The 24044-nt window shown below is 44.2% G+C and overlaps 1 protein-coding gene and 1 long non-coding RNA gene across 3 annotated transcripts in view; one reads left to right on the top strand and one right to left on the bottom strand.

Annotated features, from left to right (window-relative positions):
- Positions 1–10527, bottom strand: part of XPO4 (exportin 4) — a 65265-nt gene extending 54738 nt beyond the window's left edge. For both annotated transcript variants that reach the window (XM_088668288.1, XM_035115093.3), the window contains exon 1: positions 10421–10527. Coding sequence is in view for 1 of the 2 variants with exons in the window: in XM_035115093.3 (XP_034970984.1) it covers positions 10421–10498 (78 nt within the window). In the remaining variant the exon portion in view is untranslated. The remainder of the gene's footprint in view (positions 1–10420) is intronic.
- Positions 10528–10880: 353 nt separating this feature from the next.
- LOC118085222 (uncharacterized) lies at positions 10881–19165 on the top strand. Its single transcript, XR_004692611.3, has 3 exons — positions 10881–11017; positions 12241–12334; positions 19029–19165. It is a non-coding gene; the product is annotated as an uncharacterized LOC118085222 (long non-coding RNA).
- Positions 19166–24044: the final 4879 nt, after the last annotated feature.

Below are 24044 nucleotides of genomic sequence, written 5' to 3'. Positions count from 1 at the left end.
ATGCAAAATATCAAGTTAATAAGAGGCATGTCTAAACGGGATCACTTTGATGTAACTTGGTTTCCATCTATTAGTTATGTAAACAGGTATAGAGATGCTTATCATACATGCAACTTTATGGCGGATGTTTTTCCTTGAAGTAGCTGTGTTAAGTAATACCTAAGTAATTTGATGCTTTTACTCAACGAAAGTTGTTTTGGTTCTTATGTTTTTCTTTATATTTATAGAAATTGATAAAAAAATATTGTTTTTTAAATGTTACTGGGTAAAATACACCCTTTAGGTCCAGCATCACAAATGTCAAAAAAGGTCTACTCTACTGGCAAATTGTGGAAAGTTTGGGCACAGAGGCAAGAATCTAAAGAGTAACAGGCTCAGACAAGAGGCTTTTACTACCCCAGCTGAATATTTTCATCAAACAGATCACACATACACAAAACACATGGATATCATACCCAAGTACTTTTGAAACTTTCCTCAGTTTGACATGTGGCATGGAGGCTGCAGTTCAATAAAAAAATAACCTGAAAGAATTTCATGGTTCTTTTGACCCTGGCCTTAATCTTAAAGTAAATAATTTTGTTTGGTATTCTTGCATACGTACAGGAGAGATAGACAAATCTATCAGCCTCCCTTCCACTTGCCTCTAGCCAGTGCAAGGGGCATGTATCATACAAAAGGAAATGTCCTGATTATGCTCCTAAGTTGCATACAAGCCCCATTTAGTGGCAAACCAGTGTTTTAATCAACTATAATAATAACCATACAATATGCCAATTATAAAATGCAAAACTAGTTTTAATCAATCTTGCTTTCCCCCTTTGCCAGCACCGAAAAGCCAGTTTTATTCCTGATGTTTGAAATTTGTTTTGAATTCAACTGATCCACCTGGGATCATAATAAAAATACATGCTAAGTATTAAACTTTTGGAAAGACACTACAAGCACATATTTTATTTTACCACAGTAAAGTGTAATACATTCACTGAAAGTTTAACACACGGCTTGATTCAAAATAAAACCTGCAATTTTTCAGGACAAGTTATGTCTTGCTTACTGTTGTAACAATTGTTTTCTCAAAAGTTATCTTCTGTACCATGAAAACTAATAAAAAACTTATTTTAAAAAATTGAAACAGGGAAACAAAAAGGGAAGGATAGGCAAATGGAGACATGCTAAACAAGGAAGCAGAATGCAGTTGCTTCAGTCAGGTGCATTTAAGTTTAGCTGGACTACAGTAGCTAGCATGAGAACTAGGGAGTTGTGCCAAGCCAAAGAGATTTGAAGAGAGATGGAGTCATCATGCAGAAGGTCTGCGAGGTGGTTCCAAACACACAGGGTGGCAAAGGAGAAGAAGTAATGCCTTTTGAGGGACGAGGATACCTTTGGAACAGCCGACCCGAGAAGGAGGGAAGTGAAGGTCACAGACAGGGATGAATAGAGATACAAAAACAGAGAGCCAAAGGAGGAGAGCAAGGCCATGGAGATATTTGAAGGCAAGGGCAGGCTTGTGCTGGATCTGGGCGAAAACAGGAAGCCAGCACTGTAAGTTAAAGATCCTCTGTCTAAACATGTCAGCGGCGAATGATAGCCAGATAACAATAATGCCTGTTAAAGGAATATTTCAGATAGCCAGTGTATGCTCACTGCATGTGAGCAAATTTGATTTTAGTGTGTAAATTGGCATCCAAGGCTCCACTTTAAAGACACGTATCCAAGAAAGAATGTTGTAGCTGAGGACAGCAGACCTTTCTCAAATCATGCTTGCTTTTATTTTGCATGATGATTACATACAAAACCACTGTCAGGGACTTCCAACACCTTCAAATATCCAGCATCATTTCATATTGGAAGCAGGGTTCTGCCTATAATGAATGGCTGGGCTAGGTTTTGAATTTTTTGCTGCAAAGCCCAGTCCCACCATGATTACACCAATAAATTATAAATTATAAATTATAAAGATTGGTTCAAAATTGCAATGCGTTTCCTCCTTCATTACCCTCTATCTATGTTAAATGATCTGACCAATGATGGTATCATGGTATCATGGTACCTAATGGCATATGAAGCTTACTTACCGAAAGTTCAAACACTGAATTAAGGTCTCCATTCAAAAGGGGTGTCTGTGTAGACAGATGTGAGAAATCTGCTATATTCCAGGTACAAAATACTACCTGTCGTCCAACTGTTGCTGTTAACACAATACTGTGATTCTAAGAGCGCAATCCTTTGTAAATTTACCTGGGAATAAGATCCGCAGAACTCAGTGGTGCCTGCTTCTGCGTAAACATGCATAGGTTCAACTTTGAGAAACATAATGGGCATTTGTTTAACAAAGGCTCTTCTTCAGCCAGATGAAATTTAGATTTCATAGAAATGCAGATAACCTTATACAGAACTTTTACCATTCTGCTTATATAAACCTCATCAAAGAGAAAAGGTACAAGCTCCACCCTATACTCTCCTAGCCTTGTTTTTAAGCTGAAATATCGGGCATCAATTAGCATAGGTAACTGAACAAGAATTCTCCTGTCTACAGAGTGCCTGGCTTCCTCTATCTTCACACCTTTTCAATTTGAGCTGATCATCATAGACAACAGAAAAACTTAAAAGCCTTCATTCACCATAGCAGGGAGGGCCTAATAACTTGGCAAAAAAAATCTGCCCAAGCAAATACTAGGAAACTTTAGTAGTTAAACTGTTAGGTCTTTAAGAGTTACAGGTAGGTAGCCGTGTTGGTCTGATGTAGTCGAAACAAATAATAATAATAATAAATTCCTTCCAGTAGCACCTTAGAGACCAACTAAGTTTGTCATTGGTATGAGCTTAGAGTCTGGTGATGTCTGTTTCAATGTATCTGAAGAAGTGTGCAAGCACACGAAAGCTCATACCAATGACAAACTTAGTTGGTCTCTAAGGTGCTACTGGAAGGAATTTATTATTATTATTATTATTATTATTATTTGTTTTGAGGCCTTCAAGAGACAGACATGTTTCGTTAAGAAGCTTTCAGCAGCTTTTGCAGCGCACTTTTACTGTTGTACTCTGAATGCTGTGTTTCTGCATATTGAAAGAGAGGGAGATTTTTCAAAACTCAAAAAAAAAAAATCTCTGGTGTGTGATTTTCACAACCTCAAGGAACTACTGGCAAAGGTTGAAATTCTAAAGACATTTATTCCCCAGGTTGGGCAATATGCCCCCTAAGAATTGTGTCCACAGAGAAATCAAGAATGGGCCTCAGGCTATTGTGCCCCTCCCATCTCTTTCAACACTATCACAGCAGGAAAAAGCAAACAACTGAACTGGAAAATCTCATGTGCTCTCACTGGTCCTGCGAGATTAAGCTCCTTCCCATATTTGACCACATAAAATGTCTATATGGGGAAGAAGGTTAGGTAAAGGTAAAGGGACCCCTGACCATTAGGTCCAGTCGTGACCGACTCTGGGGTTGCGGCGCTCATCTCGCGTTATTGGCCGAGGGAGCCGGCGTATAGCTTCCAGGTCATGTGGCCAGCATGACAAAGCTGCTTCTGGCAAACCAGAGCAGCACACGGAAACGCTGTTTACCTTCCCGCTGTAGCGGTACCTATTTATCGGCTTGCACTTTGACGTGCTTTCGAACAGCTAGGTTGGCAGGAGCTAGAACCGAGCAACGGGAGCTTACCCCGTCGCGGGGATTCGAACCGCCAACCTTCTGATTGGCAAGCCCTAGGCTCTGTGGTTTAACCCACAGCGCCACCCGTGTCCCGAAGAAGGGGTTAATTGCAAGTAAATTCCACCATTATTGGTTAGCTTTGCTTCCAAACTGACTTGCAAATAACTGAAGTGTAAGACACATATCCAACCCTTAACAACAAATACTTTTACAGAAGCAATTATGGAAATTTTTTGATACATGTAAAATACTGTAGTCATTTTCAATCATATTAAATCAATAAATCAATAAATAATATATTTATACCCCGCCCATCTGGCTGGGTTTCCCCAGCCACTCTGGGCTGCTTCCACCAAAATATTAAAAATACAATAAATCACGCAGACTTTCTGGAATGATATTACCATAAAAAGAAAGAAAGAAAGAAAGAAAGAAAGAAAGAAAGAAAGAAAGAAAGAAAGAAAGAAAGAACACTTTTAAAATAATAGAATTGTAATGTTTGCAGGACTCTAAGTGTCACCTAGTCCAACCCCCCGAAATGCAAAACTGTACTTTGTTGTTTCATTAAAAACCTGTTCCCTTGTTAACAAATGTAGAAATGAAGCATAAAGAAGAATGGACCCATATGTACAACTTTCCTTTTGTCAGCTATGGAGAAGGTACCACAAAATCAGGGAAATTTGCTCATCAAGAGCAAGCAATGGGAAACTCGTGAACTTCTGAACTGCAAGCAAGGGATGCACTTTGGCATCAAAGAAAGTTACTATTAACTCAAATAAAAGGCATGGGAAGAATGCCAAGGTATATATTAAAACACTCCTTTTCTAATGTTTTGCTACCAAAGTTTTGTAAATTATTTTAGCCTTCAATTCTGTAATGTTGTAGTCTGAATTAGAAAACTAGGCATAGCTATCATAAAAGTAACCTCCCACATACACATCCCACAATCAAGGAGACTGTTTGCTTTAAAAATAGTACTTTCCCATCAGGCAAGGCTTTTGTCTGTACAACTTTGTTGTGATCTGCATTTGTAAGAGATTGGGAGCATGTGCATAAACAGAGCACACCTGGTGTGTTCTGCTGATATGAATAGATGCACACAATGAAAATTTCTGTCTTGCCTCCTCTTGAAGTACTCTGGGCTTGTTGGGTCACACTCTTAATGGCACTGGCAAAGGGGTACAAATTAATTCATAGCTCACTTTATACTCATTCACCCAACACAGAATCTACAGTCCTCTGCAGATATCTCTGAGTCTCAATTATTAAGCAGATTTCTTCCACAGCTCCTCAGAGGGATTCAGAGCGTAGCTTATTTAGTGCAAAAGTTCCTCCATTTTCCTGCTTTGTTCAAGACATTCAAATCTGATGTTCTATTTCAGTTTAGAGTTTGGGAAGTCTTTACAATATCATAATGCTTTTAATATCTATGCACATTTCCAGTAAAACATGAACCAATACAGGTAGGTAGCCGTGTTGGTCTGACATAGTCGAAACAAAATAAAAGAATTTCTTCCAGCAGCACCTTAGAGACCAACTAAGTTGCTCATACCAATGACAAACTTAGTTGCTCTCTAATGTGCTGCTGGAAGAAAAAAAAAAAATGAACCAATACAGTATATTGTTCAAATGCATGTCTTGCACAGAGAAATAAATGTGTGCTCAGTAGTGAAATATAGAGTGCATTCCCATATAAGCAGGCATAAATCACTCCTAAACCAAAGTCTGTGCTAAATAATTTATCCTGTGTACTATTAACTCTTGGCAAAAGATAATAACCCAGACTTTTCACTCAGATTTCCTTATCTATAGTAAATCCCAGGAAAGGTATCCACAGATTTTAAACCTGCAGAGTAGAAACAGCCTAGCCATAAAGACTGTTCTCTATGACAAGAAAGTACACAAACTACCGACCTTTTAAGTGAAAGATATGCACCAAGAGAATTGTGTTTACATTTGAGACATGCCTCAATTGGAAGTGAAACCCAGTTTGCCTCTAGTGCTTCATTGTTTCCAACTATACAGAAGTCGCCCTCCACAAGCTGCCTTCTCTCTTCCAATAATTGCTAACCCACCCATTAAAAATCACGGGTACTATCAGATATTTAAATAGTTCAAAGAAAAAAATTACCATTAGCAAGTCTACAACAAATGAAGCTGAAATATTAACAATAAAGCAATCCAATACTTTCTTCAAGCACAGATTTTCTACATATCACCACATGTTCACCAGTGCAGTGGGTTAAACCAGAGACACCTGGGTTGAAATTTCCTCTTGTACAACAAGCTTGCTAGGTGATCTTATTTTTTTGCTTTAAAACATTTCATAAAATTTACATGCTGCTTGTTTGCAAACTGCTTTGAGGTTTTTTAACAAAAAGAATAAAACAATAAAACTATCAGTAAAAACCATAAAACTCTTTAAATCGTTCAAAATATAAAGTCAACTATAAACTAAAATCAAATTAAAGCATATATCCACATTCTACACCTTAGACCAGGCACCCCCAAACTCCGGCCCTCCAGATGTTTTGGACTACAATTCCCATCTTCCCCGACCACTGGTCTTGTTAGCTAAGGATCATGGGAGTTGTAGGCCAAAACATCTGGAGGGCTGCAGTTTGGGGATGCCTGCCTTAGATCCAATGGGAAGCTAATCTACCTCAAAGGGTTGTAATGAGGAGCAGGAAAGATAACCACAGACATACCAGCCTGTTTAAAGAAAGAACAGGACACAAAACACACACACACCCTGTTTCCCCTATTTTAAGACGTAGTCATAAAATAAGCCATAGCAGGATTTTTAAGCATTCAAGGAATATAAGCCATACCCCAAAAATAAGACATAGTGATAGGCGCAGCAGTAATGCCGGCCGCGGCAGGAGGAGGAGGAGGGGAAAAAAATAAGACATCCCCTGAAAATAAGCCATAGTGTGTTATTTTGAGGAAAAATAAATATAAGACGGTGTCTTATTTTGTACTAGGTAAGGTTTTCATCCATGCTATAAAGGTAAAGGTAAAGGGACCCCTGACCATTAGGTCCAGTCGTGACCGACTCTGGGGTTGCGCGCTCATCTCGCATTATTGGCCGAGGGAGCCGGCGTATAGCTTCCAGGTCATGTGGCCAGCATGACAAAGCCGCTTCTGGAACCAGAGCAGCACATGGAAACGCCGTTTACCTTCCCGCTGTAGCGGTTCCTATTTATCTACTTGCACTTGTACGTGCTTTCGAACTGCTAGGTTGGCAGGAGCTGGGACCAAGCAACGGGAGCTCACCCCGTCACAGGGATTCGAACCGCCAACCTTCTGATCAGCAAGCCCTAGGCTCAGTGGTTTAACCACAGCGCCACATTAATGTATATCCATATCTACTGCTTGCTACGGCAGATTGTGTGATGCTTGCATGTTAAACTTATGCTTACATCATGTAGAAGAGTATGAGCAAATATTAATTGGCAATTCAGAGCATCAGTTTCCCACTTGTATAGTGGAATACCAATGACTCACCTTCTTGTATTTTGGGACAATAAGCAATAACTTTTTGACATTTTGGCAATATTATTTATGGTATAGTTCTTTGGTTGGAGGATACTTTTAGCTGACAGATTTATCTATTTCTCTAGTACACGGGTGTCAAACACAAGGCCCGGGGGCCTAATCCGGCCCGCCAGACCTCGTCATGTGGCCCGCGTAGACGCCGCCATTAGCCGCTGACAGTAGTTCTGGAGCCTGCGATTGGCCGAGGGTCAAAACTGGGGGCGGGGCTGCAGGCGGAGGCCGGGGCGCTGGAGCCGCGCTGACGGCCTTGGCCAGGGAATTTCAATTTCGAATGAGGCTGAGGGAGGCGGTGGCACAGCGGCCAGACGGGGAAGTGAGATGCAGGAGGAGGAGGAGGAAGCCCACCGAGGAGGTAGGAAAGCCCTACTGGCGCCGCCGGCAAAGTTGGTGCCGGGACGGAGCAGCGCTGGATTTTTTTTGGGTGGGCTTTGCTGTTGTCTCCGAGAGCGAGTGAGGCGGCACTGGGGAGCCGCCGCCTGCCGCTTCCCTTCCTCTCCTCGGCTGCATCCGGGAGGTGGGCGAGCGAGCGGGCGAAAGGGACGCGGAGTGAGCCTGAGGGGGAAGTAGGTGAAACGCAACAGCCGCTCTCTTGATGGAGCCGGGTTTCTCTTCCCTCTTCCCCCGTTTTCTCCTCATAGACACTCGGGAGGGTGCCTGGCTTTTGCTCTGCCCCCCACCCCCGAGCCGCCCTTTGGCTTCTCAGTTCCGGCGGAGCTGCTCCCCGGGGGGCAGCCGGGAGGGAGGTGGCGACGACGGCACGGGTTCCTGCTCTTCCCGCTCTGCCGCTGCCTCCTCTCAGCCCCTCGTGATGTAGGGCTCCAGATGGAGTTGCCTCGCGGTTTGAGTAGGCTGGAGGGGAATTTTTTGGGGGGGGGGGAGGTTTTCAAGCCTTCTCTGCCTGCAGTCCCGGTAGGGAGAGGCGGCGGCGAAGATGACAACAGCGTGGGGGGGGGAGAGCAGCTCTGAGGCGAAGATGCACGTCCGTTGGGGCTGCCGCCGCCTTCCTCCTCAGGAAATCCGCTGCCCTCCTTCAGCGCGAGGGGAAGGGACTCTGGCACTGAGGAAGGAGGATGCAAAAGCAAAGCAGGGAGTTGGCGTTGCACCGCATGTTCCTGCCCCTCTCCAAAGCATGGGGTGGGTTGCAGCGTGTGGCATCCTGCCTAGCGGGGTTTGGGTGTGCGCAGGGCGGGAGAGGGAAGCCCTCTTTCCATCTGCAGGTTTTTAATCCCAGCAGTGGCTTTCTCCTTCCTGCCGAAGGTTTAGTTGAGCCCCCCCCCCGGAAGCCGTGGATCCCCACCTTTTGTTCAAATTTCCCTCGTTTACATCCCCTCCCACACACGCGCCATGACGCAGGAATGTGATCCGCGTGGGGGCGGGAATGAGCTTACATTATTACAAAAAACAGTAATAATAGAATGCAGTGACAATAATTTATGATAATAAAGAGTGGACACATAGTCCTACAGTCACAACCGGCCCTTTGAGGGTGACCAAACTGCTGATGCGGCCCCCGATGAATTTGAGTTTGACACCCCTGCTCTAGTATTTTATTGCTCTGTCAAAAACCACAGAAAAGTTACTAGCCCGCAAAACAAATTTTAGCAGCCTGCTATAAGGCCTGCATTTTCATGGCTGCTCATGAGGACAAGCCTCATCCTTAAAGGCCTACATGGAAACCTACTTAAAGGCCTGACTGTTGTTGTTGTTGGGGTTTTTAAAAAAAACTTATATAAAGCAGACTGGCACAGACGTGGCGGAGATGTTAAAGCACAGGTTGTGTGGACCATTTGCATTGGACCCCATACCTCCTGTTCCTTCCTCCTGTTTTTAAACATCAACTTTAAGAAAATTCTGACAAAGTAGTTTCTCTCCCCCCCCCCTCAAAATTTGCCTAAGATTTCATCTAAACAAATAAATTAGCATACACCAATGTGTCATGGGTATAAGTCCTTTTAAGGATCTAACTATGCTCCTGGAAGGAGAGAACCGGCACTTTTCTGCTAGCCCTTTGCATTTCTATGCAGCTCTGGCTTCTTCAGAGTCAGACACAGAAACCAAGTGGGTTATTCAGTCAACTCACACGCACCTATGGCATTCCTGGACACCTATGGCTACCAGGAACCTATGAAATACAAGCTGGTTGCAAGTGTTTTGCGTGTATGTGCAGAAATGCAACAAGTTACACTGCAAAGCACTTTCCACACAATTTATTTTTTAAAAAAATTAATGGTCACAATCCCACAAAGGCCAAACCATCAAAATTCTACAGGAGTAAACAAGTGTACTTGGGTGGAGATGGGGGCATTGATAGCTTCAATGCTAAGAACCGACTGACAAAGTGACTTTGACTGCCTTGTTTCACACAAAGCTTTTAAACACTGATTGAAATAACAGTTTTCTCTTTGCATCGACAATACTAATAGGTGGAAAGGTTTTGCTATTCAAGCCCAGATTTTCCAGGTGCCTTGACTGTTGAGAACAAGCAAATGAAACAAGCATCTTAAGATTTATGTAACCCAGACACATGAAGGTTGGGCTTGCAGAGACAGAGGCGCGCGGGGGGGGGGGGGGGAATGGGAACATTCACTAGTTGGCAAAAAAAAAGGAAGGGAAATGTCATTTTATACTGATTGTAGCAGATGCGCAGCGGGGAAAAAATGTTTCTAAAATGAAAAAGGAGCAGAGCAAAGAGTGGTGGAGCAGCCGAGATTAAGGATCTGAGCACGTGGGTACAGGAGTGAAATGGAGAGGATTTGGGAAGCAGAGGCTATGATGGTGCAGAAAGGAGCAGGAACCCGAAGCAATCATAAAGGAAGCGAAAGGGTTGTGGAGGGAGAAGGGGCCCCAAAGCCGAGAGGCACTAGCAGCCCCATCCTACGCCCGTTTGCTCGGAAGCTAGTCCCCCCTCGGGGAGTGGGGTCCATGGGACTTGCTCCCATAGCCAGAGCGCACGGGGCTGCAGCTTCGGAGGGGAAAAGAGGGCAGCGACGAGATTTCCGCGGCACCGTGCGGAAGGAGGCGCAGCCCCGCGGAGTCCCTCCCCGAGGAAGCAGCCTGCAAGGGAGCCTTCCCCCAGGGAAGAAGAAGAAGAAGGGGTACTCGCGGCGTCTCTCCCACTCGCCGCCCAGACGGATAAACTTGAGGCTCCCCGCCGCGCCCCCGGCCGCCCAGCCTGCCCGCCCCGCTTGCTGCCGCCGCCGCCCTCACCATCAGCACTTTGGCCGCGTTCTCCAGCTGGGCGATCACCTCGGGGGCTCCCCCCGCCGCCGCGGCCGCCGCCATCATGGTCTCTCTTCAATGACGCGCCATGCACTGCATTCTGGGACGAGGCGGCCGCCCAGCCAATCCCCGGCGCGGACGCGGAAGGAGAGATGGGAGGGAGGGGCGAGCGGGCAGTGCCGGGAGAGCCTCGCGAAGCAGCGCCTCAGTCGGGCGGCGCTTCCCGCCCCGGCCGGGCGGGTTGCGGAGGCGCGCGCGCGCGCGCGTGGGGAGGGGGAAAGGGGGAGTCTCCCGCGCCAAAACGGCCATGAGGTAAAACAGGACCGCAGACCCCGAAAACGAGGCTCCGGCACTGGCTCGAGTTTGCCCCGCGGGAGCTCAGCAAAAGCATGCATGCGGACGAAACGTGTGCTTGTGTGTGAACACGGGGGAAGCGCATTTGAACACGTGCAGAGTGTTCGTCACTCTCCGCGCGGAGTAAGCGCAGCCCGGGAGGTACCTGGCGAAGGGCTTCTACGTCAAAGGGTAGTGCACGCGGTTTCCAAGTAGGCTCAAAAGCGGCGGAGACAATCCTGGACTATTTTGGTATTTTAATATCGCGCCTCAGGGCTTAACAGGAAAAGTAAAATAAGGAATGGGCGTCCTTGCAAGCGCGCATGGAGAATAAAGTTGGGCTAGTATAATAGCAGCTCTTATTTAGCCCCGGGAGCAATTATTTATTGATTAGTAAAGCAGTTTCATTGAGCCCAGATTTTGAACTGTTTTTGCTTGCTTTTGTAACAGACAGCAATTCAGTAGGTGGGCTTGCTGAACTTGTACATGTCATTCACTATCAAAGGCACTGTGGCCCTGACAGAATTGGAGATACCCTGTTCTTCCGTGCAAAGTTCATTTAAAAAGGGGGGGGGGAAGGACTGTAGCGATAGAGCTGGTGCTTTGCCCCAGGTTCAGTCCCGTAGAATTACAGTTTTAAAAATAATCTGATAATGTGGGAAACGTATGCTTGAGACCATGCGAACCCACTGCCTATCATACAAGACAATACAGATGGACAAATAGTTCGAACTGGCCTCTTATGTCTGTACCAAATGCAGCTGTCTCTCTTGTACTTCACACAATAATAGGCTAATCTTCCCATGCATACATGGCCACTCATACAGAAATGAGACCCCATGCTACACCTAAAAAAATTGCTGATACAAAACATGCAGCTTCCCAAATGTGTGCTTGTATGCACTACACTTGTTTTCAACCTGAACAATAGAACAATCAGGGACTATATGCCAGTGCTGAGCAGAGCCAGAGCTGCAAGTGGGAATAAAGATCTGGCCCACCTAGCCAAAAAATGTTCACCCATGGTGTGTTTTTTAAATGGATGCTGCAAATTTCACATAGGTCCATACCAAAAACTGAAGAATAATAATAATAATAATAATAATAAATAATACCCCACCCATCTGCATAGCTGCCAAGTTTTCCCTTTTCTCGCGAGGAAGCCTATTCAGCATAAGGGAATTTCCCTTAAAAAAAGGGATAACTTGGCAGCTATGCATCTGTTGAATTTGCAACATATACTTAAATCTTATAGATTCATTGCACTCATAGGGAATAATACTTTGACCTTTATTATATCAGTTGTTCCACCATAGGAATGATATAGGACAGGTGTGGATACCAGGAAAGGTCCTAGAACAGATAATTACTGTAAACAGTCAGTCTGTGGACAGTTAGAAAAGAATGCAGTGATTACTAAGACCCAGTATGAATTTTTCAAAAACAAGACGAATCTCATTATTATTTTTTGATAGAGCTACAAGCCTGGTGGATCAGCGGAATACTGCGGACCTGGTGTATCTTGATTTCAGTAAGGCTTTTGACAAAACCCCACATGCAAGGAAACTGGTAAGATGTGGGCTGGATGAGGTAACTGAAAGTTGGATTTGTAGCTGGTTGACTGACCGAACCCAAAGAGTGCTTGTTAATGATTCCTTGTCGTCCTGGAAAAAAGTGACAAGTGAGGTGTCCTGGGCCTGTTCAGCATCTTTACAAATACACTAGGATTTAGGTATTGAAGGGATGCTCATCAAATTTTCAGATGACACCAAATTGGAAGGGGTAGCCAATGCGACAGAAGACAGAATCGAGATTCAAAATGACCTTATTGGATTGGAGAACTGGGCCCAAAGTGAAACAGAATGAAATTCATTAAGGATAAATGTAAGGTTCTACACTTAGGCAAGAAGAACCAGCTGCACCAATATATTACGGGGGATACCTGCCTTGCCGTGAAAAGGATGTGAAAAGAATCTAGGGGTCTACTGATTGCAAGCTTAACATGAGTCAACAGTGTGATGCAGCAGCAAATAAGGTAATGCTGTTTCAGCCTGCAGCAACAAGTATAGTGTCCCGATCAATGGAAGTAATAGTACCACTCTGTTTTGCCTTGGTCAGACCATACCTGGAGATTGGATAGGAAGTCCTGGAGCTTCCCTGATGGAACAAAACTTAGCTTGAACTACCAAGTTTTCTCCAGTTCCATTGTAGGGACACAACACTCATTGCTAAAGAAAAGCCAATCTAAACACAGTCTTGGGGCATGTGTAGAGTTCCAGTTCCAGCTTCTGAGCATCACCTTTCCCAGCCCTACCTGGAGATGGCAGGACTTTTAACCTGGGGCTTTCTGCATGTAAAACATACTAGTATTGGAGTAGAGGCTATTATTAAATAAAACACTTGCTCTACAAACCATTGGCCAACGGCTAGAATGAAATCTTTTAATTGTGCGATGATTAATTGTATGGATATGCCAAATAATGTAGAATGTCACCCGCATACTGCATCCTTTATTCTCAAATGAGAAGTGTCCTTCATGCTTTGCAGTTGGCTGAATGCCAGCTGCAGCAGAGAGGCTCTCTGAAAAACAGTGTTATAATATATATAAAGGGCACCCTTGTCTTTGCTAGCAGACAAACCCTTAGTTAATTAATGACTGCTTGTATGGATGCATGGTTTCGGGGCTTCCTTCAGTTCTAACAAAGTCATTGTTCACGAAATGTGCTTATTAAAACGAGTCAATATGTTATTTTACTGGCTGCAGCAACATAACATTAATTTTATCTTTGTAGAACTATCTCTGTATAAATCCCCCAACAACAACAACAAAACCCAGGATCAGGGCCATGCTACAAGGCAATAGCTTTTTAACCCTGGTGTGGGATTCCTGTGACCTTCCAAATGCTGAAACAAAATAAAAAAAATCCTTCCAGCAGCACCTTAGAGACCAACTAAGTTTGCCAACTAAGCATGCACACTTCTTCAGATATGAAGAATGCTGCTCAACTCCAACTCTCATCAGCCTCATCAAGCATGGCCAAAGGTCAGGAATTATGCAAGTTGTGGTCCAATAACACCCAGCCATAGTGCCCCAACTCCTGCATAACCATTTATCCCCACACCATAACTGTTGTTTATTCATTCAGTCAGTCATTCCAGGATGGATGTTTACAATCATGCTAAGACTCAGGCAGAAGTGTATATTGCTGCACGCCACCCCAATCTCTTACCCAGAGTTCAGTTTCCTTGGAATGAAGGAGACAGTGGAGACTGTGTTGTCTTGATGATATATGGTTTATTTACACATCTATACAATGTGAACCTAAGATGGGGAGGCTCACAACATTAACACTTTCCATATCTCTCATGGTGGAGGCTCATGAAGAAGGATCTCAATGAGCTCAAGGTCCGGGTAGGGAGAGAAGTGGACCTTTGAGGTATTGAGGTCCTGAGCCATTTAAGCCTTTAAAGGTCAAAACCAGCACTTTGAATTGGGCCCGGAAACTACCTGGAAGCCAGTGCAGTTGTGTCAGGATCGGTGTAATATGTTCAAACCGTCTTGTCCTGGTTGTTATAGTTCTGGGAGGGGAATAGGGTCTCCTGACAACTCTCAGCACCAACAAACTACAACTCCCACAATTCCTTGGAGGAAGCCCACACTGTTTAAAGTGGCATGATTATCGATACTGCTTTAAAAGATGAGTTGGATGCATTTGTATATTTCACATACTGTCTTCACTTTGTTCCTCAGGAACACAGTGTGTGTTTATGTTCTTTTGAGACAGTCCTTTTAAGGATCTTTTTAATAGTATTGGACAAAGTGTTCATGTTGAATGTACATCATTAATTTAATCTTCCTGACAGATCAGGTCCTAACACTTCAGAGAAAACCAGCCTGCCACACCATATATTACGGTAAAACCACTCCTGTATTGCTTAACAGTCATGGCTTTCACCAAAGAATTATGGGAACTATGGTTTGGTAAGGGCGCTGGAAGTTATTAGGAGGACCCCGTCCCCCTCACAGAGCTACAGTTCCCAGCACAGTTATAATAAACTACAGTTCCCATAATTCTTTAGGAGAAGTCAGGACTGTTGAAGTGCTTTAAATTTATTACTGTATATGGATATGATTGAGTCACTAATATCCATTTAGTTGCGCATAGGCAGGATTATTTTCTTCCATCTCAAGCACTAGATAAAATACTACAGCTCAGTGGTACTTTAATTGCTAGAAGATCGTTAAAAATGATCCTTTTAGATTCTAATCCTATAACACTTACCTGGGAGTAAGTCCCACTGGACTCGGTGGGAATGATGATGTTATAAATTCCACTCATTGATCCAGGGCAGAACTCCAATGTATAGTTAGCAGAGTAAAAACCTGAAACATGTTGCAAGATCCCCCCCTCCCCAAAATAGATCAGAGGCAACTATATTTCTTCCACCAGAATTTACTATTGCTACTGAAGGTAAATGAGCATAATGGTCACAAATCCAATACATTCAGGATTGGCACTGTACATAAGAAAACAATTTGCAGCAGAATTAACCTAAACTTACAATAACTTAACAATAAAACTAAAACCTTAACACTAAGTGTACTATGTACAGAAGAACACAGAAACTCAGGCCCCTTCTGGCCTATTATTATAGTCAGCATGACCTTGAGTGAAAGATATAATAGAAGCAGTCCAAACCAGCTGTTCAGCTTCTCCGAAGGCATAACCCAAACATCAGGAACCATGTGCCTGTTTTTTTTAGGCAAAATAGAGAATTCCTCGTCAGTTATAAACCTCCATCTTGCACTAGCTTGTTCACACAGAGAAGCTTCCAGAACCCTCTTGAATTAATTAGAATAGGAAAGATCTCTCTAAACATCAGATCAATACTTTCTTCACCAAAAAAATGCAAACTGACAGACACTTCTAAAATCATAAGTAAGAACTTTCCTTCACAGTCATAAGGTAAAGGTAAAGGGACCCCTGACCATTAGGTCCAATAACTTTCACGTTATTGGCCGAGGGAGCCGGCGTACTGCTCCCAGGTCATGTGGCCAGCTTGACAAAGCCGCTTCTGGTGAACCAGAGCAGCACACGGAAACGTTTACCTTCCCGCTTGGAGCGGTACATATTTATCTACTTGCACTTTGACGTGCTTTTGAACTGCTAGGTTGGCAGGAGCTGGGACCGAGCAACGGGAGCTCACCCTGTTGCAGGGATTTGAACCGCCAACCTTATGATCAGCAAGCCCTAGACTCTGTGGTTTAACCCACAGCACCACCTGCGTCCCTATCTTCACAGTCATATAGCATTTGAATTCTTCATTCAAATTAAATAATAATTTCTATCCCTTACACATATATGCAATAACAACAAAGGGATGGGCAAAAAGTACACATTACTATGATGTTTCTCAACTAAACTGACATTCTGCACAGGAGGGAATTGGAAACAACCGAAGAACAATAATATCTAGTACTGTATGTGTGTCAGGATTCAATTGCTGAGGTCTTCTCATGGGACACTGTTGATGTTAGCACTTGCCCCTGAGATTCAGCTGAACTTTACCAGGGTCTGAGCCCTTAAGGTTGCTGGCCCTGCCCTGTGGAACTCTTTGCAAATAGTACTTCAGCAGGAGTCATCCCTGCTTGTTTTCAGATGCCTTCTAAAAAACTAATTCAGACAAGCCTTTCATATCTGGAATTCTTTGCCAAACAGCTCCTATTGGTGTGCTTGATGTTTTTTACTGTAATAGTGTGTTTTCAGTCTGTATACCACCTCATTATATTCTAGATGAAAATGCAGTTTATAAATAAATAAATATGTAAAGGGATGCACAATCTGCATAGTATTATTTAGCTTTATAATGGGCTTATGATATAGAACTATCATAACACAGCGACCTGAATGGTGCCTGCTATGGGAGCTTATCACTAAAATCTATTTGCTGACTAGGCTACAGCATACTCTTTTCATTATGTTAACCACTCTGGAACAAATTTTAATGAAGGGTGAAATATAAATATTTTAAACAAAGAAAGAAATCTATGTAGCAGTTTTCAGGCTGGTTGCAGAGCAACATACCAAGCCATTTCTCAAAATTTGCATGGTTGCAAATGAAAATCCGTATTAATCATTTGCTGCATGGCCATATGATTTATATTCCATGTGTTTTCAATCCAAAATTGAATTTATGTTCATACTCCTAATAGACGAACAATTAATCCGGCCATGCATACTAGAGCAACCAGAATATTATCCGTGTTGATGCACAGATAATCTTCTGATTGCTGTAAAGGATGCATAGCAAGATTAATTTTTAGCCTATGAGGAGGAGTAGCCCAAGGTGAACTAACAGAAAGGTCAGAGCTAACGTCTGTTGTCTTATGAATGGAGTGGGCAACCTGTGGCCCTATAAGTTAATGTGGAGACCTTGGTGGTGGAATTTTACGTGGCCCTCATTCAGATCTTTGACAAGAGCAATCTGTCCCTCTCCATATAGCTTGCAGGGGGTGGAAAAAAGAAAAAGATACAGATAGACGGGAGCATGGGCGGGGGCAGTTGCCCCCCCTAGAAGCAAAAGGCTGAGGGGCGCAGCGTGGGGGCCCCAGGCTTACGCTCCCTGTGCGCCTCCGGAGCTTTGCCTGGGGCAGCTTCCTCTGAACAGCTTAAAGGTGCAGGCCACGTAGCCCCGCCCACATTCCCACTGTGGCCCCTCCCCTTGCCCCCCCCTAAATTTGATCCTGGGTACGCCCCTGGACGGGAGTGCCATAAAGTGTGTGACCCTACACACTTTTTGGCTCTGACCCTGCCTACTATCTGCACACGACTCCCAACGTATCTCCCCCTGCCCTGCCAGGAAATGCACATACTCTGTAAGTGTCACAGGAAAAAAAATAGGCATCTCGTTTTCTCGTGGGAGAGCACGGCAGCCATTTTGTGTGCCATGAGATCTCACATGATCTCACACCAAGATCTCGTCCGGGGGGGGGGAAACAACACTTCCCCCCCCAGCACATTTTTTTCTGGGTGGCACCCCAAAAGGGCATTTTCGGTTGCTGTGTGAACAAGGCTATGAAAAAGGCATCTTTTGGGCTCCGTGGTCTGTCTCATGCAGGACGTGTGACTCGTGAGGGAGCACTGGCAGGAAGAAACACTTCCTGGTTTGGGGGCTCAAGATGTTGGAGGGCATGAATGCAGCCCTAGAAAAACAGGAAGTTACCAACCCCAGTGTTGGAGCATAGAAAGATAACGGTCTGATGTAACTAGTTACATATTATTATTATTATTATTATTATTATTATTATTATTATTATTATTTTGCAGTCAAACAGTCTCACTTCATCCTATCAGTGCCCAACAAGCCGTCCTGTTCATTCTGATAGCTAATAAAACCAGCCTTCAGGAAACACATGCAGTATTAATTTAATGGACTTTGCTTTTATTTTTAAAGCAGGAAACATTATTATAAGTTTTACAAATCCAATTTTTCATTTAAAAATATTTACTAGTTAGTGGCCAAAAAATAAATGTGATGATTATATAAGGTCTTGGGAAGTTGTTAGGAGCTCCCTGTTCTCCCTCACAGAGCTACAGTTATTGGGATGAAGAATTGATTGTTAAAATCAATTGTGGACAAGCTATAGTTCCCAGAATTATTAAGGGGAAGCCATGATTGCTGAAGTGGTACCATAGGGCTTCATGCTACGTACATGTAGCACATGCCCTTCCTGTACCACTAGATGGCGCTTTCCAACCATAACTTTAAATTGTATATTGAAATACATTTATATTCATCATTATACACATATAATTCATGGTACTCAGCCCATAGTACCGCACCTCACACAATCAACACGGCTTCATTGATCATTCCAAATACTGACAATTATCCACCTAGAACACCTTATTCATTCTGCAGGATTTTGTACAACAGCCAATAGCACCATGGAGTTTTAACCTTCAGAGCCTAGGGGCTGGAGGAAGCTAGTAATGGCTTATGTAAGGTCTACAAAGCTTGTTTGCCATAAAGCAGAATGCAGTTCATCGGCCATATATAAGCTGGTCCACTCAGTGTTCTGTTTTTGTGGTCTGCCTGGGATTTTAAGAACACTGGGAAATTGCAGTCGAACATAACTAAGCGTAAGTGCATGAAGGGGTTAAGACCAGAGAGGTTTGTTCCTAGACTCAGGTGATCATGCCCTCTTACCTCTGTGAGGGAGGATGTGAAGCTGTTTATTTTCTTTTGTCTGTCTTCTCAGCATGTAACTGACCAGAACAGACGGGTCTGAACTTGCTCAAAGTTCAGACTGCATGTTTGAAACTATATTGTGAATTTTGCACCCAAGAGTAATCTACCTGGCTTCTTGCTGCTGCGTGGGACAACACATGAATCACACCTTTGAATTTAGTGAGTAAATATTTTAAACTTACTTAACAGTGTGTGGTCTGTTCATTGCTAGAGAGGGAGAGGGTGGGGCAAGTGCTTTAAGACAGAGTAAACAGGGTATGCAAAAAAGGTTGAACAACCTATATTCCAGGCTATGCTGCAGGTTAACTCTGAAAGTGTTTTCAACTCTGCTGGGCTCTCTCCATTTGGAGAGTGTGCTAAGCCCCATGTTTTAAATCTAGGTGCTCAGCTAATTCTCTGGGTCAGATCTATTTTCCAATTCCACAAAAACGGGGATTATCAAGCACGCCCAAGGCTTGACCTTTGTTTGAATCACAAGGCAGTCGTACTTGCTTTTGTGATGGCCCCTGAAGAACATGATTTGGCTTGCTACCTGCGTTTGCGGCCCTCTGTACCGGTAGCCTCCCTGCCTTTATCTTGGTTTGGTCATGCATTCCATCTATTGGTAAAAGAAGGCATTGTGCTTCCTATTAGAATTATGACACATCCTAACTATGTATTTAAAGCACCTCCAAAAGGATCAAGGCCTCAAGGCAAGAACTCCAGCAAGTGAATGACGAAGAGAGTTAGCTAGGAGGACAAACTCAAAGAGCCACTAGGAACTCCATAGAAGATAAATGAAAACCCTATTACTGTGATCAAAGAACAGGGAGGTAGAAGTCAAAGGGGACCCATCCCCTTATCCTTTGACAGTCGATGTGTCAGGGGATGAGGCTTGTAGGTTTCACAATAAGCTTTATTACCTCCCCATTCCCCACAATTTGTGCACTAGGTTCGACAAGCTAGCTGGTGAACTTCATTTTGCTCAATGAGTCACGAGCCTAGATTAAAGGTTGCCCACAAAGTGGGAGTCATATTCTGGCATCCTGATTGTTGCTTTAGTTTTGTGATTGCTACGGGAATTATTTAGTATGATTCTTGAGAGGCTTTTGTGTGTTTTGCATGAGCCAGCAGGAGCTCTCGTGGCAGGCATTTTAGCTTGACCGTAAGTTCAGACTGTGTGATATTTAAGACTAAGTATGGTAAAAGAGAAAAATGGAATAATAATAGAGGATTAGCACAGATTACGTGGCAACGACAGAATTCCCTGCTATAGAAAATCAATCCATTATTTGGCACCCACAAAATGCACTGCAAATGCTCAGTACCGCAGCAGGAGTGTCGGATGTGTCAATTCTGCTGCTGTTCTGAAGAACAGTGTCTTCTCAGTTTTTTTAATTAAAGAGTCTGATCTGTGCCAACCAGAGATAGAATAATTGCCAGCAGCATCCAGTCTGTTCAGGGGGTGGGGCAAGGGTGGCATGAAGGGAATTGCCATGCTATTTCAAGTCTTGGAAAACAGAATTTACAAGCAGGTACCAGAGAGCGTGCATGAATGTGCTTTGACGGTTTTGGCCTGGCCCAGCCTTCACCCCCTTCCCTTCCCAGCGCCACTCCTGCTTACCTGCGATGTCGACGGCTGGGTTGCTCTGGCCACCCTCGGGCTTCAGCCACGGACCCCTGGGCGCAACAGCAGCTGCTCCCACCTGCCTGAGAAGTAGAGCGCGGCGACAGCACCTAGAGCCGAAGGCCTGGCTCTGGCGTGCGTGCGCCGCGAGAAGGGGCTGCTCTTGCCCCATGTGTCCTCCACACGCTGCTACCCTCGGTGTTCAGGGCACGCCTGGGCTGCCCCGGCGCCACTGCTGCTGCCCGCCCTGGTTGCGGGTAGGTGGCGTTGGGGTGCAGCGGCCGCGCGGCATAGCGAGTCCTGCGAAGCCAGCAGTGCTCCCTGTCGTGCCAGCGCCCCCTCCATTTTGGCGCCCTAGGCCCTGCACATCATAATGCAACATTTTGTCATGACTGATAGCCACTTTGTAGGCTTACCTTCCCTTCACTTTTGTGAAAAGCTTTCTCCAGTATTTTTAGACAATGTGCTTTTCATTCATTGTATGATATTTTGCTGCTTTTTTATGATGTAAACCAGGCATAGGCAAACTCGGCCCTCCAGATGTTTTGGGACTACAACTCCCATCATCCCTGACCACTGGTCCTGTTAGATAGGGATTATGGGAGTTGTAGTCCCAAAACATCTGGAGGGCCGAGTTTGCCTGTGCCTGATGGAAGTAAGCTACTTTGAGCTGCATTGTACGGTCAGACCATTGGTTCACCAGGCTGTGTACTGTCAACAGTGACGGGTAGTGGTTTCAGAAAGCATCTTTCCTAGTGCTTATCTGGAGATGCCAGGGATGTTGCATGCAGGTGACCCCAGCTCCAATCCCCAGTATCTCTCGGTAAGGGAGCGAGTGATCTAGAGAGCTGCTGTTGGCCAGTGTTGACAGTGCTAGGCAGACCAGTGGTCTGACTCAGTAGAAAGCAGCTTCATAGGCTGCTTTTTTGAGTTTATGCATATGTTAAAGAAGCAGCACACGTATTGTTAAAATAATACTTTTGTTTGCCTCATTTGCAAACCCTCAAACTCTGAATATATTTTAACAGGCTAATTCCGAGTATGTAACATTTTCTTCTGCTCACTCTTAATTAGGAAAGGGTGTATAAGGCAGATGGCGGAAGTCTTACCAGGGAACAAACCCAGAATCCTTTCCGCCACATGCCACCATTCACTGCTTTCACACATTTCTCTGCCAGAAAAAACATTCCAAGTCTGTCTGTCCCCTCCCCCCCCCAATAAAATTTAGCATTTGCTATTTATGTCATATGCGCTGCGGGTTAAACCACAGAACCTAGGGCTTGCCGATCAAAAGGTCAGCGGTTCGAATCCCTGCGACAGGGTGAGCTCCCATTGCTCGGTCCCTGCTCCTGCCAACCTAGCAGTTTGAAAGCACGAAGTGCAAGTAGATAAATAGGTAGCGCTCTGGCGGGAAAGTAAATGGCATTTCTGTGTGCTGCTCTGGTTCGCCAGAAGCGGCTTAGTCATGCTGGCCACATGACCTGGAAGCTGTACACCGGCTCCCTCGGTCAGTAAAGCAAGATGAGCACCACAACCCGAGTCGTCCGCAACTGGACCCAATGGTCAGGGCTCCCTTTACCTTTAAGTCTAAATCTATTACTGCCTGCAAGGAGAAATTCAGTAAAAGTATGTTTGGAATTACATGTTTGATGATCTGTCAATAACATTGCATTTTTCTATTTTAAGCTTACAGGTCTGTTTTTTGCTTTGTACGAAAACAATGGCTTGGATCGCAAGATGAATTAACTTAGGCCACAACCCTAGTGCCACTTACCTGGAAGTAAGCCCCAAGTAAATTTGATAGGACTTGCTGCTGAGTAGACAGGGTTAAAATTGCACCGTAAGGCTGCAATCGAGCTGGGAGCCAGACTCGTAGAACTCAATGGGACTTGCTTCTGAGGAGACATGTATAGCACTGTGTGGATAAGCAGATTTGTGGAAGGAAAACTTTCTGTTCCTTCCTCTCTCCTGCAGCCACCCAGCCCCTAACTCCACCACCCACAAAAGGCTCTCCAGATGTTTAGGGAGCCTTCCTGAACATCTGGGGATGGACCTAAAATGGCTCACAGGTAGTAGTGCATTGACAGCCGTGCCCCTTCTAAGATTATACAATAACCTTATAATTATACAATAGTAATAATTTGGGGTGCTTTGCAACAATCTTCATGTGTTGCCTATCGGTGAGTTCTGCTGTTTTCTGTGCACGTAATTGGGAAATGATTAGTAGTGTTCCAGTATCGTCTTTCAGAGCTGTTTTCAGAACTCCTTCCACTTTGGCAAGTGCTGTGATACTGCAATTACTACTTGTTAAATTCAATTGGTCGGTCTTGAAAGATCTACATTGGCTCCTGGTACGTTTCCAAGCACAATTCAAAGTGATGGTGCTGACCTTTAAAGCCCTAAACGGCCTCGGTCCAGTATACCTGAAGGAGCGTCTCCACCCCCATCATTCTGCCCGGACAGAGGTCCAGCGCTGAGGGCCTTCTGGCGGTTCCCTCTCTGCAAGAAGCCAAGTTACAGGGGACCAAGCAGAGAGTCTTCTCGGAAGTGGCACCTGCCCTGTGGAACGCCCTCCCACCAGATGTCAAAGAGGAAAGCATCTACCAAACTTTTAGAAGACACCTGAAGGCAGCCCTGTTTAGGGAAGCTTTTAATGTTTAACAGACCATTGTATTTTAATATTTTGTTGGAAGCCGCCCAGAGTGGCTGGGGAAACCGAGCCAGATGGGCGGGGTATAAATAATAAATTATTATTATATTATTATTATTTAGTTATAGACTTCAACACCAGATTGGGTTTTTGCAAAATCCAGTAAAACACCCTTCCCCGCTCCCACAACAACTACAATAGTCTTATTGAAAGTCCTGCTGACTTCCTTCACATTTTTGTCAGTTGCTTCACCTGAAGAGGAACCTCCATATTTGCTTCATATTTATATTTTAGGCAATTAAATATTCCTGCATTGCAGGGGGTTGGACTAGATGACCCCCAGGATCCCTTCCAACTCTGCAGTTCTATGAGTCCATATATGGTGACCACAAGGGAGTATACAGATCCCCTATCTTATTCAAAATTCATGAATCTGTTCAAAACACTTTTGACTTCCTATGAAATTCCTTAAAGGCCATTTACCTGAGAAGAAACTACCAAACTCAGCTTTGAACTTCACTTTAGGTGATGTGTTGTTGTGTTTTATGCAATTCTCATGCTAGGTTTGCAAACACCCACTTACTTGAGTTTCTGTGTGAAGAATAATCTCTAGGGCCTACAAGGGACAGGCGTAGCGATATGTAGTGAAGCAAAATTGTTGCGAGCTAATCGACATGTATGGCAGAGCTTTCCAAACTCTGTGTTGTAACACATTAGTGTGTCGGCTGCAGTGTGTAGGTGTGTTGCATGAACACTGTCTGAGCTCCTCC

The sequence above is a fragment of the Zootoca vivipara genome, chromosome 4 (assembly GCF_965207765.1).
Source record: "Zootoca vivipara chromosome 4, rZooViv2.hap1.1, whole genome shotgun sequence".
Lineage (NCBI taxonomy): Eukaryota > Metazoa > Chordata > Lepidosauria > Squamata > Lacertidae > Zootoca > Zootoca vivipara.
Note: the sequence above shows the minus strand (reverse complement) of the source record. Positions and strands in the feature narration are given on the sequence as shown.